At 51.8% G+C, this 16,513-nt stretch overlaps 1 protein-coding gene across 1 annotated transcript; it reads left to right on the top strand.

The window, feature by feature from the left end:
* Positions 1 to 4,220: 4,220 nt before the first annotated feature.
* CDK5RAP3 (CDK5 regulatory subunit associated protein 3) lies at positions 4,221 to 13,489 on the top strand. The gene is made up of 14 exons (XM_052657930.1): positions 4,221 to 4,300; positions 4,524 to 4,569; positions 6,280 to 6,411; positions 6,691 to 6,791; positions 7,175 to 7,223; positions 7,888 to 8,066; positions 8,289 to 8,425; positions 8,605 to 8,749; positions 9,134 to 9,244; positions 9,765 to 9,843; positions 10,439 to 10,527; positions 12,329 to 12,534; positions 12,900 to 13,071; positions 13,163 to 13,489. Exons 1-14 carry the CDS (start codon positions 4,295 to 4,297, stop codon positions 13,226 to 13,228), a joined length of 1,518 nt encoding a protein of 505 aa, XP_052513890.1. The 5' UTR covers positions 4,221 to 4,294; the 3' UTR covers positions 13,229 to 13,489.
* The last annotated feature ends 3,024 nt before the right edge of the window (positions 13,490 to 16,513 follow it).

Raw genomic sequence — 16,513 nt, 5'->3', positions numbered from 1 at the left:
GGTCCCCATTCACCACTAAATACCTCCCTGCACCAGCTGCATCTTCTCTCCTTCCTCCACAAGCATCCATTAAGCCCCTGACACTCAGGGGCTGGGGGGTCCCAGAGATGAACAGGCCTGTACTCCCTGCCCACAAGGTGCTCACTGACTAGCTGGGGAGAGAGACTGCAAAGACCAACCCAGAGACTACACTGCAACCAGCAAGAGGCCAGCTGAGAATGCTGAGTTTTCAGAGCCTTCAGCCCAGCAGGCAGACACACACACACACACACACACACACACACACACACACAGCACAGTCAGTGTTGCTGTGAGCAAACACACATAAGACATGGACCATAAAGTCATAAACATAGGGTAGATAAAATAAATGGATTATTTGAATGTCAAGGGTAAGCCTTCCTTTTATAGATATTGCAAGAACATGTGCAATGGACCTTCTTGCCCAGAATGGGGCGTGGTAAGAAAGAACTTTGGTAAAGGCCAGGAACTGCCAAGGTGGGGGTGCTGACTGTCTGACACAACATCAGGGTAGAAAGTGGGAACTGGGCCGAAGAGGAGGGAGGAAGAGGCCTGCGGCTGTAGTGGCCCAGCTGCGTGAATGCAGCAGGCAGGGCTGCCAGAGAGGCCACATCCCACGGAGAACAAGAATGCGGGCTGAGGAGCCAGACAGGCCTGAGTTTGGATCCCAGCCTCATCAACTACCAGCTCTATGATCTTGGACAAGTTACTTAATTACCTGAGCTTTGGCTCCCTTGCCTTTAAAACTTGGCTAATAACAGTACCAGATTATAAGGTTGTTTGGAAGGATCAAATTAGATAAGGCTTGTAAAACATCTAGATCTACACTGACGCTCGGCACAGACTACCGCTTAATAAGCAAGCTAACAACAAAGGACAGCAAGGCAGCCTGCATACACAGCACCTCGGGGCCCTGCGCTTTCCTGTCTAAAGCCTCCACAGGCCTCCTGTCTTCTTCCTCACCTTCCTAAGTGCTACCCCTCCCCCAACAGCACCCCACCTGCTAAATCAGCAGAGAATTGAGATTCACAGTCAGAGCCTTTCACAGCCTCTCTCTGCCACTTTCCAGAGGATGGGAGCCCCAAGGATCTCGATGCCCTAGAGGCCAGACGACTTGTGTGCTTACCTGCCCATTGGCCCTGAGCCTCTCGATGGCCTCAGAAAAGGACAAACAGTGCAGATACTGCACAAAATCCGGACCCCTACGCTCTCTGGGGCCACCACCCTGACGCTAGCACTCGGCCAGAGCTGTTCTCAAACACTCTTCTTTCCGCATGAGTCACCTGGGGTGCTGCAAGCGGGTGGGGGTGAAGTGCTGGTGGTCTCTGCCTCCACCACCTTACCAGGGCTGGGCCTTCCAGACTCATCCTGCCCTGCCCTGCCCTGCCCTGCCTGTTGGTTCAAGGAGGAGAGATGCACCTTGAGGGTGGGGCAGGGCCATGCTTCTTGGGATGTCCCAGGGAGCTAGGAACACATAGTTGGAACCCAGTAAGTTTGTTTAATCATGGGGAAGCTCCAGCCATTCCTATAGCCTGAGTCAGGATTCTACGATGGGAGCCAAATTCCCATGAGAGAGCCCTGAAGAGGCTCTTAGTTCTGCCCTATGAGACATTTTTATGGAAGACTTTCAACTCCTTCTATAACAATAATGATTAATGTTTCATAGACACACACAGAGTTTGCAAATAATGAGAAAAACAAATCTATGAAAGTATGTTGTAAACTATAAAGAGTTACATACATCTAGTGGGTTTGTTTATTTAAGCTTGTAAATAGAAATACTCTGAGATGGTCAGGATGTTTTATCTCCATGTTGAGGAAACCGTGGCTAGCAGAGAGCTTATCGAAATGGTCCAAGATTTCATTGGGCAGGAATCTAGGTCTTCTCACTGCCCTATCACATCACACAGTTCAATAAAAAATTTACTAAGCCCCAAGTGATGTGCTGGGCAGAGGTGGTAGGGGAGGTTGGTCACTTAAAAAGACTCAGACAGAGCCTCCTGGAGAAGCTAACAACTTGGAAGGGGAAGGGTGCAAAATGGCACATCCAGTCTTGTGAGATCCCCTGCCCACCCTCTCTCCTCTGCACTTCTGGACCCATCTCATGCTCTCCCTCAGCTTCAGCCACAACCTGGATGCAGATGAGTCAGCCTACAGCTCTCCAAAGCTGTATCTCCAGCCCCCTGAATTCCAGAGCTGCAGACCCAAGTGCCTCTTGCACACTTCTCACAGGGGAGTCTCCCTGGGCCACCAGCCCCACAAGTTCAAAGCTGAGATGCCCTCCTCCTCACCCCCTGCAGGATGCTCAGTATCCTGCATCCCTGAATTAGGTGGGGCACTCCCACTCAACCACCTATGCGTCACCCTGTTGTCCCACTCCCCACCCACACAGCCAACCAACTGCCAAGTCCTGTCCATTTTCCTCCAAACCATCTTTGAAATCCAGTCCTTCTCTTCCTCCTCATGCCTCTGTGTCAGGTCAAGCTCTAACTCTTGCGTAATAACCTTTTAACAGTCTCCTTGCCTCAGCCTTACCTCCCACAAATCCATCAGTCTCTGCAGTCAGTTTGTACAGGTCCCTCTTTGCCTCAAGCCTCAAAGCCTTGAAACCCTCCAGTGGTTCCTCTCTCCCTGCAGGGGTGAAGTCCAAGTTCCTTCCTGAGATGATATGATATGATACTACCCTTCCGCCTTTACAGTCCCTTCTCCAGCCACCCTCTGCCTCAAACATTTCACAGCACAGAAGCTGGCCTGTCTGAAGGGCCAGCTTCATAAGTGTGAGACCTATGCAGTTTATATATATATTGATTTATTTGGTTGCACTGGGTTTTTGTTGCTGCCCACAGGCTTTCTCTAGCTTCAAAGAGTGGTGGCTACTCTCTCCAGTTGTGGTGCAGGGGCTTCTCAATGTGGTAGCTTCTCTTGTTGCAAAGCACAGGCTCTAGGCTCACAGGCTCAGTAGTTGTGGCTCCTGGGCTCTAGAGCACGGGCCCAGTAATTGTGACACACAGGTTAGTTGCTCCGAGGCATGTGGCATCTTCCCAGACCAGGGATCAAATCCAGGTCCCCTGCAGTGTCAAGTGGATTCCTATCTACTGCACCATCAAGGAAGTCCAGTTCATATATTTTAACAAGGGCATTTTAATTATACACGGGACTCCTGTAGTTATCTTGCTAGTCTTTCCCGCCTGTTTTTCCCTGCACCTCGTTGCAAAGCCTGCAAAGCTTTGTACAGTCTATTCCACCCGGAACACCACTCCCACATCTCCCTCTTTCTGCAGCTCTTCTTTTAACACTCAATTTAGGTGTTATCTTTGGGATGCCTCCTTTGACCCTCCTCCCTCCCCATCCCTGCCCTAATCACATAACACGTAGCAGGTGTTCAACACTTGTCTATTACATAAATTCAGTGAGAAGGTAATGTGCCACAAAAGACTTTTAAACCATGATCCACGGTAAAGCGAGGCAAGTAGGGCGTTTGTAAAAAGACTTCTTGAGAGTCTCTTGGACTGCAAGGAGATCAAACCAGTCAATCCTAAAGGAAGTCAACCCTGACTATTCACTGGAAGGACTGATGCTGAAGCTGAAGCTCCAATACTTTGGCCACCTGATGCGAAGAGTTGACTCATTGGAAAAGACCTTGATGCTGGGAAATATTGGGGGCAGGAGGAGAAGGGGGCGACAGAGGATGAGATGGTTGGATGGCATCACCGACTCAATGGATATGAGTCTGAGCAAACTCCAGGGGATGGTTTACGACAGGGAAGCCTGGAGTGCTCCTATTCATGGGGTCGCAAAGACTCGGATACGACTGAGCGACTGAGCGTATCTAAACAACATCAAGGACCTCTAGGTTCCTCAGTAGGCGCTAGGACCCTGTCGGCAGACTCGTTAATCTTTACGCAGAGGGCTCCGCGCCTGTCTGGCCGGGAGCGACGGGGATCAGCTCCAGGGCGCCGTCTGCCGGGATTCTGCCGCCTCTGCAGCCCTTTCCTGGCGCCCCGGCTCCTGCCAGGTCTTGAGCCCGCCTCGCGTCTCCCATTGGCTGGCTCCTCTTCTCCCGCCCTTCCCGGGCTCAGCCACTCGGAACCCCGGCGTGGGTGGGGCTTGAGGCCTGGGATGGAGCGCGCTTCCCGATTGGCTCTGAGGAAGGCGGTGACGTGGCCCGAGAAGACCCGTCTGTGCCTAACCCGAGGCTCAGCCACAACAGCCCTGGATTAGTGGTAGGCGGGGCGTGTCCCGGTCGGAGGCCGGAAACGGAAGTGGAGGAAAGATGCAGGTGGGGGAACAGCAGCTGGGGAAATGGGGGGCTGCCCTGGGGCCCCTGGGCTGAGTTCAGCCGGTCCTTTCCTGACATGCTTCCTCAGGCTCTCTCCGGGGGCGCCCTCCCCGGCCCGTTGTGCTGGCCCCGCAGGGTGGCGGTTGGGGCGATGAAGTGAGCGCGCGAGCGGCTTGTCCGCTCGCAGCACTCACGCACCTTTCCCCGCCGTGTTTCCCGCCAGGACCATCAGCACGTGCCCATCGACATCCAGACCAGCAAGCTACTCGGTAGGAGGGGCGCCCCCGCTCACCTAGCTGTCAAGGGGAGACCTGGCCCCCTGGCCCTCTGTCACCAACAGCGGACCCGCCGACCACTCGCTCTGTTCTGCGCTCCCATCTGTGGCTGGACCTGCCTCAGTAAAAGGAGCGGGAAGGAACCATGCATAGAGTCTATACTTGACCTGTGTTTTGTATTTAAACGTATATAACATGTTGTCAGTCATAAATTTCAGGGACAGAGGAGAGTTGAAGGCTTACCTTAAAGATGATCAGCTGCTGAATGGCAGATCTGAAGTTAGAACCTAAGTCTGTCAGGTTCCAGTATTGTATTACGCTGGAAAAAAAACTTTTTTCCTTTTTATTTTTTACTTTGACTTTAGGAGGAAGAGGCACGTAGGTCCAGTTGAAAAGAAAACCTTTTAATGGCCAGGCCATCTCCCTGCTCTCTGTATCGCGTCTATATACCTCCTCTCTAGTTCAGAGCCAGGGAAGGGCCTCTTCACTCTGACCCCTCTAGGGCAGTGCACAGCTCCTGGATTTTTAAATGGTCTTTGAATTAATTGTTTTGATGCCAGTTGTGTCATTAAGATGACATCTGTTTGACTGTGTCGTCCCTTTGCTTCTACTTCTGTGAGATCTACATAATTTTTGTTTTTGGAGATTTTAGTGGAGTGCAGCAATGGGGATATAACTGATAACTAGTGTGGGCTTCCAGCATTTGACCAGTTAGCAGATTTCTTAACAAGGGCAAGGTGGCCACTTAGTGGAGCGTCTTTAACTTCATTTCGGATTTGTCCCAGCTCTTCAGGACCTGTACACTCTTGATGTATATGCTTGTTATTGGTCGTGAAAAGGACCGATAAAAACCCAACCATTTATTGAGGGTTTATTCTATACCAAGTGCTGTTTTATGGGCTTAACATTATGAAAATGAAGACCACTACAATTCATTGAGCCCTTGCCATGCGCCAGGCACGATGTTCAGTGTTCTACCGTTTGTACTCAGTATATTTATCATCCCCATTTTACATGTAGAGAAACTGAGGCACAGAGAGGTTGAGAGACTTGCCCAAGAAAGTTGGTAATTAGAACCAGGACCAGCTGACCACAAAGTCTAGGTCTTAGCTCTCTCCTATGAGGAAATGTACATGGCTCTCATCCACCTATACCCTCAACTAAAAACAGATCTGGCCCAGAATCCAGGAGATCAGTCACACTGGTATCCATGTGTGCAGGATGGTGCTTCGCTGGTAAGAGTAGACCAGTGTTATTTAGTCCTTAGGGGCTTTGCAGTTGTTCATTCATCTGGTATTTGGTGTAACCGTCGTGTGTTTTTCATGGTCATGGTTAATCCCAGCCCTGAGAAAGTAGAAATTGAATGGCAGTAAGAAAGATATAATTATCCATGGAAGCAAAAATATCATGGAGAATTTAGAGTGGTCCAAAGTGTCACTTTGATGTCAGGACCAATTGAAAGCTTTCCTTTATCCTGTGTTGAGGCAGTTACTTTATAAAAGTCACATTGTGGATAAAGTTAGGTTGCTGGAATCTGTTTAGCCCCAAGGATCCCTTTGAGCCTATCTTCATTCCCATCTTCCCGTGACCCCCACACCTTAACCAATATGAGTACAATTTTTAGCCAGTGCCTTAGCATATTTCACTTGAATCAGTGATGCAGTTTTGGCCATGGGAATGCTATGATTTGGGTTTCTGCTATAGACTGGCTGGTAGACAGAAGGCACTGCAACCTGAAATGGCAGAGTCTAGTATTGACCATCCGAGAGAAGATCAATGCCGCCATCCAGGACATGCCAGAGAGCCAAGAGATCGCCCAGCTGCTCTCTGGATCCTGTGAGTGCTTCGGGGCTGCATTACTGGACCCCCGTCTTTCTTGGGGTGGTATATATCTGCTGAGCTGTTCCCCTTTCTTTAGTCATAGGACTGACCTCTAAAGAAAGAGAGGCTTTTATTTGGGGTATAGAGGCTGGTTTATTTCAACACAAAATGATGAAGGGGAGAGCTGTGCCCTCTAAAGTTACTGGCATATACATGAGTCAGCCATATGTGGTGGCCGCAGTGGTGGGTTAGAGACTGTTATTTCCAAAGTCTTTGTTTTTCTTTGCTTTCCAGACATTCACTACTTCCACTGCCTAAGAATTGTGGAGCTTCTCAAAGGCACTGAAGCCTCCACAAAAAATATTTTCGGCCGGTACTCTTCACAGCGAATGAAGGCAAGTATGGGTGACGGTGGTAACGCGCAGCTGGAGGCATCCAGTCCAGGGGGTCAGAGGCTGTCTGGTCTCGCTGAGGATCCATTGGAGATCCCCCCATGGAATATTTCCTCAGCTTTCTCTCTGTCCCCATAGTTTATGCCAAAAGTAGATCCTGAAAGTGGAAGTATCAGTCACTCAGTCGTGTCCAACTCCTTGTGCCCCTACCCCTGGGTTTCCATTTGCTTTGGGAATCGCTCGTTGGCACCATACTCTTAAAGTGGGTGGTCCAGCCAGCATTATGAAGGAGGATGAGGATGCAGAGACTGGGAGAGTGTCCCCTGTTGGGCGATTGAGCTGGGATGTGGCTGCCCTCCTGGCTCACTTCCTGTTTCTTTTCTTAGGATTGGCAGGAGATCGTAGCCCTATATGAGAAGGACAACACCTACCTAGGTAAGGGGCCCAACCTGGGAGTCCCAGTGTCCACGGGGAGGCTCCCTCCTTGAATTTTGAGACACTGGGCTTCTAGGAGGTACAGTTCATGTGGGGAGAGAGGCTGGTGTGTAGATATTTGTGAGGTGGGAAAATAAATTTCAATGAGTGTTGGGAGGAGGATGACCACCAGGCAGGTTGTGGGCGTTTGGATGGGTGCGTATGGGTCTTCTGCCGGTCGCCTCTTGATGACTAGCTCCCCCGGCAACCCTCTGCTCCACTGGGCAGAAGAGGCACAGGCTGACCTGGGGCCTGTATCAAGTGCCTGAGAGAATACCTAAAAGGCTGACTGTAGTTTGGGTTGTATTTGCTAACTGTGTAAATAATTATAATAGCTAATATTGACCAAATATTAATACTTACTAAATCCAAGGAATTATACTTGAGTTTTATATGAATTCTCTTAATTCTCATGATAAATATTACTACCTCTGTTTTATAGTTGAGGACTGGACTGGAGAGGTTAAATGACTGTCCTTGGTTCCACAGCCAGGAACGGAGGAGCTGGGAGGTCAACCCCCATGCTCTTAGCCACCAGGCCAGGGTATATTTGCACATGTCCTTGGGGGGTGCCTGCCTTAGGTCTGGGGGTCTGGAGTGAACTTCCTGCGCCCATCTTTCTCAGTGGAACTCTCCAGCCTCCTGGTTCGGAACGTCAACTATGAGATCCCCTCCCTGAAGAAGCAGATCACCAAGTGCCAGCAGCTGCAGCAAGAATACAGCCGCAAGGAGGAAGAGGGCCAGGCGGGGGCTGCCGAGATGAGGGAGCAGTTCCACCACTCGTGCAAGCAGTACGGCATCACGGTGAGCAGGCCAGGTTTCCCACAGCGGGGGACACATGCCTGGGGCCTGGCTGTCTTCCTGGGCCCAGTGCCTTTGCTTCTGCGGAGGGCTTTCCTTCTCTGCTGGTTGGGCCCTTCTTGGGCCAGGTTCTTGCCCATCTTTAGTCTTCAGACATTTTCTTTAGTCCACTGGACTCCACTTCCCACCACTTCTGTCTAAGCCCACCTCGTGGATCCTCTCTAGGGGGACAATGTCCGAAGAGAACTACTGGCCCTGGTGAAGGACCTACCAAGTCAGCTGGCCGAGATCGGGGCGGCAGCCCAGACCCTGGGCGAAGCCATTGACCTGTACCAGGCCTGTGTGGGGTTTGTGTGCGAAAGGTATTGAGGGCCCTGGCTTCTCCCCAGTGGAGGAGGGGCGGGGACCATTGAGCTACTTCCCCAACTAGGCTCTCTTCTCCACTTGTGCTTTCCCCTCGTGACACTTGAGTGCCAGGCCCAGCAGTGGGCCTGGCCTCACAAGTGGGCAGCAGGAGGGTCAGTGGCATGCTCCATTGCAGCCCCACAGAGCAGGTGCTGCCGATGCTGCGGTTTGTGCAGACGCGGGGGAACTGCACGGTATATGAGTGGAGGACAGGCACAGAGCCCACGGCAGTGGAGAGGCCACACCTTGAGGAGCCCCCTGAGCAGGTGGAAGAAGACGCGGTAAGACAGGCCGAGTGAGAGCCGCTTCCTCCCCTCAGACATTGTTCAGTCCTCCCCCGTCCCCTTTGAACTCAGAGTCCAGAGGGAAGAACGGGGTGTTTCTGTGAGAGAGACTGTAGGTGGAAGGGCCCAGAAGGCCCTACTCCTTTTTTCTGGCTTTCTTGAGACCACAGGGTAGATGAATGCTGAAGAGGCCCAGGAGGCTGGTCAGCTTTGAACTGGGAGCCCTTCAGTCCCCTGAGCTCTCTGAAGACAGACTCTCCTTTGGGAAGCTTGGAGGCCATTATGTTTGAACAGTGTGCCGTTGTTTCCTACTGAGACCTAGAAGAAGGCAGGCCCCTTTTTCTCACCCATCTTTGAACTAACACTTTTTTTCCCTTCTAGATTGACTGGGGTGACTTTGGGTTGGAGGTGGCATCTGAAGGGGCTGACTCTGGCATCTCTGCCCAGACTGCTAGAATTGACTGGGGCATCTCCCTGGAATCGGATTCAAAGGTTGGGATGCTCTCTCAGTCCGTCTCTCTTGAGGACTTTCTGTGATTGCTGTTTTGGTGATACGAAACATGTTGGGAATTTCGTAGTGGTCCAGTGGTTAAGACTCCGTGCTTCCACTGCAGGGGGCAAGGGTTCAATCCCTGGTCAGGGAACTGAGATCCCGGGTCCCTTTCAGTGTGGCCAAAGGAAAAAAAAAGTTTTCTCTCTTTCTCTTCAAAGACATCACTTGAAGTTCACAGCTCTTGGACCACATATAGTTTGGGAGGAGGTAGAGTTTCCAAAGTGACATGTTGGAGTTTTGACCTCTTTCTCTTGGTGTTTGGGGCAGGTGTAGGGCTATAGGCAGGTGGTACCTATATGCATGGGCCCACACTGCCATCTTTGCCACCTCCATCAGGGCTGGAGGTCCTTCATACAATTGAAATGTGCATCATTGGGCTTATTGAGGGCTTTAGTTTATCCTGGCTCCCTTTGCTGGGAGTTCTCCCAGCAGTGCAGGGGTTCTTTGCTTTCCACCCAGGAAGCTGGGGGTGATGAGATAGACTGGGGAGACGATGCCACTGCTCTGCAGATCACCGTGCTGGAAGCCGGAACCCAGGGTGAGTGTGTTGCTCCCTGCAACCCTGGCAGAGGGTACCCCTGTGTCTCTAGAAGCAAAGAAAAAGTACACTGCCAAGACTGCGCTTCTCATAGTTAACCTGTTTTTTTGTTTTTTGTTTTGTTTTCAAAATCTTGATGATGATGTGAGTGTAGTGGATAGAGAAGAGTTCTTAAAATGAAGCCTAGAAATTCTCAATGCTTTGGATATTGAATGTGGGTCAGCCTTTGTCTGGGATGTTCCGATAGGGCTGACAGGCTCTGAAGCCTGACCTGGCCCCCCTTCCCCACAAGTGGAGAGGCTGTGACTGTGATCTGAGCCACTAGAGGGCAGTGCAGGATGAGACTTGATGCCCACCAAAGTGAAGGAACTCTTGGTTCTTTGGAACTCAGCTTTGTGGTCTTCCTCACAGACTGCAGTTGGCTCTTGGTGCCTGGTTAGGGCTGCGACAAATGGGAAAGGGTGACCCTTCCTTCTTGGGTTGGAACAGGAAGTGGCTTTAGTGCAGTGTCTGTGTCCATATTAACCAGGACTTCTCAAACCAATGGTCTTGCCTGGTCTTTAACCACTTTATCACTTCTCTCTCTTCCTGGCAGCTCCCGAAGGTGTTGCCAGGGGCCCGGATGCTCTGACACTTCTTGAATACCCCGAGACCCGGAATCAGTTCATTGATGAGCTCATGGAGGTACTTTTGTCTCTGGATGTTGTACGGGGAGGCCTGGCACCAGCATAGGCGGTATTGCTCTAGACGCCTGACCTGCCCTTCCTGTTTGTGTGAAGGATGCTGAGTGCTTTCAGTGTTCCAGAGCAGGGGCGCTCCCATTCACTCTGGAGCATTAGGATGCTTCCCATTCATTCCATTCATTCAACGGACTGCCCCAGTGGTTCAGTGATAAAGAACCCACCTGCCATGCAGGAGCCACAGGAGACATGGGTTTGATCCCTGAGTCAGGAAGATCCCTTGGAGGAGGACATGACAACCCACTCCAGTATTCTTGCCAGAGAATCCCATGGACAGAGGAGCCTGGCTACAGCCCATAGGGTTGCAAAGAGTTGGACACAACTGAAGCGACCGAGCACGTCTTCACTCAACAGCGTTTATCATGTTTGTCATCCTTCCTAAACCCCTGGCACTGTCTGAGGAGACGAGCAGAAAGCAAGGCAGCATCCTTGACCTCACGGAGCTTGTAGTCTAGTGGGGAATGCAGGCGAGAAACGAGGCACACAAGTGAAATACGCAGCATGTTAGGTGTTAACACAGTGCCATGCAGAAGGAGAGCTAGAACGGGAGATGGGGCTGCTGGGAAGGCCTGTTTTTATGTTAGTGGTCAAGAAGGCCTTATTGCAAAGGTGACCAGTAAGTCAAAACCTGCAGGGGTTGCAGAGAGAGCCACGCCCACGTCCGGCAGAAGAGCCTTCCAGGCAGGGGGAGCAACACAGAAGCTTGGAGGCAGAAGTGTGTCCTGCACAAGTGATGAGCAAGGAGGCTGAGCAGGGGAACTGGGGGAGTAGAAGAGCTCAGAAAGTTGAAGGGAACTGGGAGCTGTTGGGGCTTTGGAACAATTTTTGTTTCATGTCATCTCTGTGGCTGAGGTGTCTGGCAGCCCATAGTAAGAAGCTGTTCTTGGACCTTCTTTGTGGTACTGGGGAGCTGGGGGCCTGTCTTTGTTGATTTCTGAGTCTGTCCACTTCTCAGGCCTGCTGGCAGGGGAAGGCCTCCTAGAAGGTCTTGTCCTCACCAGTCTAGGTCAGGTTTCCATGGCTGAATAAAAGTGACAAGACATGTGACTGGTTCTCAGATTCTGCCTAGGCTTTTGTTAATCTAGGGCTTCTCAAATATGGACTCCTGTTCCCTGAATCTCATTTTTCCCATGGAGAGAAAATACCTTCATTCAGCAGAGAGAACCCCTTGAATTCTCTGCTTCGTAGTTATGTGATCCATAGCCTGGGAGGAGGAGGGGGTGGTCCTGGGTTAGGTAAGGCCTGAAGCAGCAATGAGGGGCTGAAAGGTAATGGTGGAGGCTGCCCCAGACTCCCACCTTAGAGTTGGTGAGTTTCTAGCAATAAAAATGCTCGGAGGACATACCTGCTCCTCTGTTGTTCAGTCACTAGGTGCGTGTTAGTTGCTCAGTCGCGTCTGACTCTCTGTGACCCCATGGACCGTAGCCCACCAGGCTCCTCTGTCCATGGAATTCTCCAGGCAAGAATACTGGAGTGGGCTGCCATCCCATTCTCAGGTGATCTTCCTGACCCAGGGATCGAACGTGGGTCTCCTGCATTGCAGGCAGAGTCTTTACAGTCTGAGCCACTGTTCATTTGCTAAGTCGTGTCCAGCTCTATTTGACACCATGGACTATACCACACCGGGCAGTCCCCTACTGTGCCTCCTCCAGCCAACCCTTACCTTTTTCTTTATTTAGAGCAGGCTGAGGGCCTAGCTTCTGAGTGCTTTTCTCAGTTTGAACCAAATCCTCTTCTGTCCTCAGCTCGAAATCTTCTTGTCCCAGAGAGCAGTGGAGATGAGTGAGGAGGCAGACATCCTGTCTGTGAGCCAGTTCCAGCTGGCTCCAGCCATCCTGCAGGGCCAGACCAAGGCAAAGATGGTCGCCATGGTGTCGGCACTGCAGGATCTGATTGGCCGGCTTACCAGTCTTCGAATGCAGCACCTGTTTATGATCCTGGCCTCACCAAGGTCTGGCTTTCCCCTTGCTGTTGGGCTGTTCCTGGGCATGTTGCAGGGCGCTGCCATCTTGGGCGGCCCCGCCTCCTTGTTTCCTCCTCTCCTTGACCCCTTGGACCTCATCCCTGCCTCCCATAACTGCACCACCCCAACTAGGGTTGGGGGTTCTCTTTGGGGCAAGATGGGGTGGCTTGAAATATGCAGGCAGGATCTGCCTCCTGCGTAGGATGGGGAAGTGGGAGTGGCATTCCATACAAGGAAGGACTGACGGATGTGGAGGCTGAGCGGCCAACAGAGACTGCCCTGTTCCAGCAGTTTGGATGGGGACACCCAGGCTGCCCAGAGACACCGAACACTTACTTGAATGCCCTGCCCAGGTATGTGGACCGAGTGACTGAGCTCCTCCAGCAGAAGCTGAAGCAGTCCCAGCTGCTGGCTTTGAAGAAAGAACTGATGGTGCAGAAGCAACAGGAAGCCCTCCAGGAGCAGGCAGTTCTGGAGCCCAAGCTGGATCTGCTGCTGGAGAAGACAAAGGAGCTACAGAAGCTGGTGAGAGCAGAGAGGCAAACCTGCCCAGTTTGCGCAGAACGAGGCCCCTTTGCCTTCTGCCTCCCACCCACCCGGTATCACTGTCTTTCAGATTGAAGCTGACATTTCCAAGAGGTACAATGGGCGACCTGTGAACCTGATGGGAACCTCTCTGTGACCTACTGCCGTTGTTCCTGTCCATCTTCCCAGCGTTCAGAATGGTGGAGGGACAGCACGGGGCCCTTCCTGGTGAGAGACTAAGCCAACTGGAAGATGGAAGGCCCCAGATGGAACTGTCACCTGAAGGGTGATCTCAGCACTCTCTGTACTCTCTGCAGGAGGCTATCTTGATGGTCCTTCAGCCCCTCAGCCTCAAATCACAGCTTATGCTCCTTCTTGTTAATGTAGTTGGACTTTAATAAAAGAGAGACATTCTTGTTCCCTACTGACAGTGCCCGTCTCTGGGCCTGGGGTTGAGGCTGTATACCCATTTGCATGGGGTTCTTGATTCTGTGAGGTACCAGGCTGGAGACTTTTCCTCTTTGCCTCTGGTGGCAGGGAGGCCCCACAGATTAGTATCTACAGTTCAGCAAGGGGCTCTGGGGTAGCTGAGTCAGCCGGGGCCCTTTCTCTCCACGGCCAGGCCCAGACTGCCCCACTCAGGCCAGAAGCCCAAGGGGAGCAGTCAGGTGGCAGCCTTGTTGGAGCCAGCAAAGCTGTATTTTCCCTTTAATCACAGCTTACCTCCAGGCAGGGGGAAAATGCGGTTTGGGAAGGAAAGGTCTGATCAACAAGGTGGAGACAGGAGTTGTCACCTTCGCTAGCTGCCTGTCTGCTTCCCACCCATAACTGCCTGCTCTGTGATTGGGTACAGCCCACCCCAGGCCAGCACCCCTCTCCCTGGCCACCTACCCATCCCCATTTCCCAGGAAGGGTAGGGGTTGGGGGTGGCCAGCAATTCGATTTTAATTTCATAGCAGAGCAGTTGATTCATGGCTCTTTGTCGCTGGCGTTGACTCCCGTAATGACTTTCCATCAAAATGAAAAGTGGAGTGACACCACTCATTATTCCTGCTGCTTGTTATCTCAGTTCTGGGGAGGGCCGCCCCCTCCCTGCTGCCTTTCAGCCGTCCTGGACAGTGAGTGATGGCCCCTATTAATCACCGACCCCGCGGACTCCGGCGGACACACGCTATCCAGAGGAGAGAGAGATAAGGCCGCATGAACTGCTCAAAGCCGCTCCTATCAATTAATGTCAGCCCATCGCTTCCCCCCGATCTTTGCCTGTTCACCTCCTTTTGGGGGGATTGGAAGTCTAGGAATTGAAAAAGGAAAGACGTTGGTGTGGAATGTCGAGGTACAACTGTCCTTGGAATAGAAGGGCTCTGGGGCCTGAGCGGGTGTGTCCCACCCTCAGGCGCTGTGAAGCCTCTGCTGGGGAGCTGCCTGCGGCTCTGGGGTCCTTTCTCTCTGAGAGCATGTCGGCTACCTCCTGCCCCGCCTGTTTGGCTGCTGGCTCCACTGGCCTTCTGACCTACCCCTTGCGGCCACCATCAGCTCACTGAGCCATACTACCCTTGCCCGCTCTAATGTCCCTCGTCCAATCACCAGCTGTCACACAGGCTCTTTGCTCACAGGCACTGGGCTCTGGGGAGAACCCTGTGGTCATGTGACCACAGCAGGCTGGGTTCAGGCCTCCTAAGCTCTTGCTCTTGCCCTCGGGCGCACCTCGCTGGCCTTCTCTGCCCTGCCTGGGGCCAATAGGAGATGTTGGATGTGCTATTTGGCTGCAGGAGACAAGAAGTGGGTTTAATAGGTTTTCTCAGCAGATTTTTGTCACCTTGGTAAGCAGTGTGGCTAAGACCTCTCGGGGGGTACTGGGCCCATTTCACTGCTTATCTGTGGAAATCAAGGCCCATCTAGCTGTAGGTTCATGTAACTGATTTCTTAAAAGAACCATAACGTTGGGTTTGTTCTCCAGAGCCTCTAGCCCTATTTGCCTGTGACCCTGTGCTTTGCTTCCTGGGTCCTACTTTCCCCAACCACCCAATGGCATTGAAGAGCCCACCTGGCTGTTTGACCCTGCAGAAGGGCAGCTCTGTGTCTTTCCAGTCTGCTCCCAGATTTCCCGGAGCATCACTCTGATTGCATTTAGCTTCCTGCCTGTTCATCTCAGAGGTGGTTGTGAGGATTAAATGAGTTAACATCTGCAGAGCTCTTAAAACAGTGCCTGGCACAGCGTATGTGCTTGCTGGACATATGTGAGCTCTTATTTTGGGTTTCTGAAACAATATCAAGAATGCATCCTCCTGTCCTAACTTCCTTCTTTGAAGCGGGTTGGGGCGGGGGGCGGGGGGGAGCGGCAAAGAGGCTCCTTGGGGAGCTTGAAGACCAAGTTCTGAACAGTCAGGTTTCTGGAACTCCCAAAACAACATTCAGGGAGAGAGAGGAGATGGGCCCAGATTACACTCTTGGAATCCATCGTTGGATGAGAGTTACGTTGCCAAGAGTATTCTACTTTTCTGTTTGCTTTTATACCACGTCTTTGCAGAGAAGATTTAAGGTGCTCACTGCTTAGCTAAGACATGTCATTACCGGCCTCAGATAAGGAAAACATCACCTTTCCAAAATCCTTTCACCCAGGCAAATCCAGGCATTGTCAAGCCCACTCACCATGACTCTGTTCAGGTGAAGCCTGTCTTCCCGCATAGACTCTGTCCTTTCCGAGTCTGGTTCTCAAAGTGTAGGATCCCTTTGCTCTGCAGCCCGTGATGGCCGACCATGAAGGTGGGTTAAGTAGAGTGCTAATGATGGCTCCTCTGGGTTCCGGCCACTCAACTAAGGGCTTGACAGGGAGATAGGTCCTATACATCCAGAACTACTGTCCCAGGGCCTGTGTGGGGCAGGGGTTCTCTGTATCATTAAGACCAAAATCTCACTCCTCTGAGTATGATCTGCTCCAGAGGACTGGCCCAGAGCAGAGGACCAAAGAAAAAGCAGACCCCAGGCTCTAGGGGAGCAGGAGCTAATTCTGCCTAGTTGTGTCCGTCTCCCTTGTTAATTCCCCAGGTGTTCCTTACAGTTTCTCCCCTAAAAACATGGATCCTGCAGCTCTCCCTGCTTTTTCATTTACACTTGCCTGTCCTGTTACTAAGTTCTATTTCATCTTCCCCCGCACCCTACCCCTGCCTGGGCCGCCACCACCAAATCTTAGTTCCCCAACCAGGGTCTTGGCCCTCAGCAGTGAAAGCACAGAGTCCTAACCCCTGGACCACCAGGGAATTCCTGCTTCATCTTTTAATTGCCATGTGTTTATTTTCCTCTCCCCACTACTACAAACACGTACATGAATGCGCACACACACAATCTAATAACAGTAACAGTGGTGATGGGCATCTTCTCTGGAGCTAGACTGTCCAGGTAAAATCCCAGCTCCACTCTTGCCGCCTGTGTGGTCTTGGGT

Source organism: Budorcas taxicolor, chromosome 19 (assembly GCF_023091745.1).
Source record: "Budorcas taxicolor isolate Tak-1 chromosome 19, Takin1.1, whole genome shotgun sequence".
Classification (NCBI taxonomy): domain Eukaryota; kingdom Metazoa; phylum Chordata; class Mammalia; order Artiodactyla; family Bovidae; genus Budorcas; species Budorcas taxicolor.
Note: the sequence above shows the minus strand (reverse complement) of the source record. Positions and strands in the feature narration are given on the sequence as shown.

What these genes read in the sequence shown, in the direction of transcription:
- CDK5RAP3 (XM_052657930.1), top strand. An exon ending in ACTCTTCACAGCGAATGAAG is followed by an intron (nt 6,792 to 7,174) that starts GCAAGTATGGGT and finishes TTCTTTTCTTAG; the next exon opens with GATTGGCAGGAGATCGTAGC. An exon ending in GAAGGACAACACCTACCTAG is followed by an intron (nt 7,224 to 7,887) that starts GTAAGGGGCCCA and finishes CATCTTTCTCAG; the next exon opens with TGGAACTCTCCAGCCTCCTG.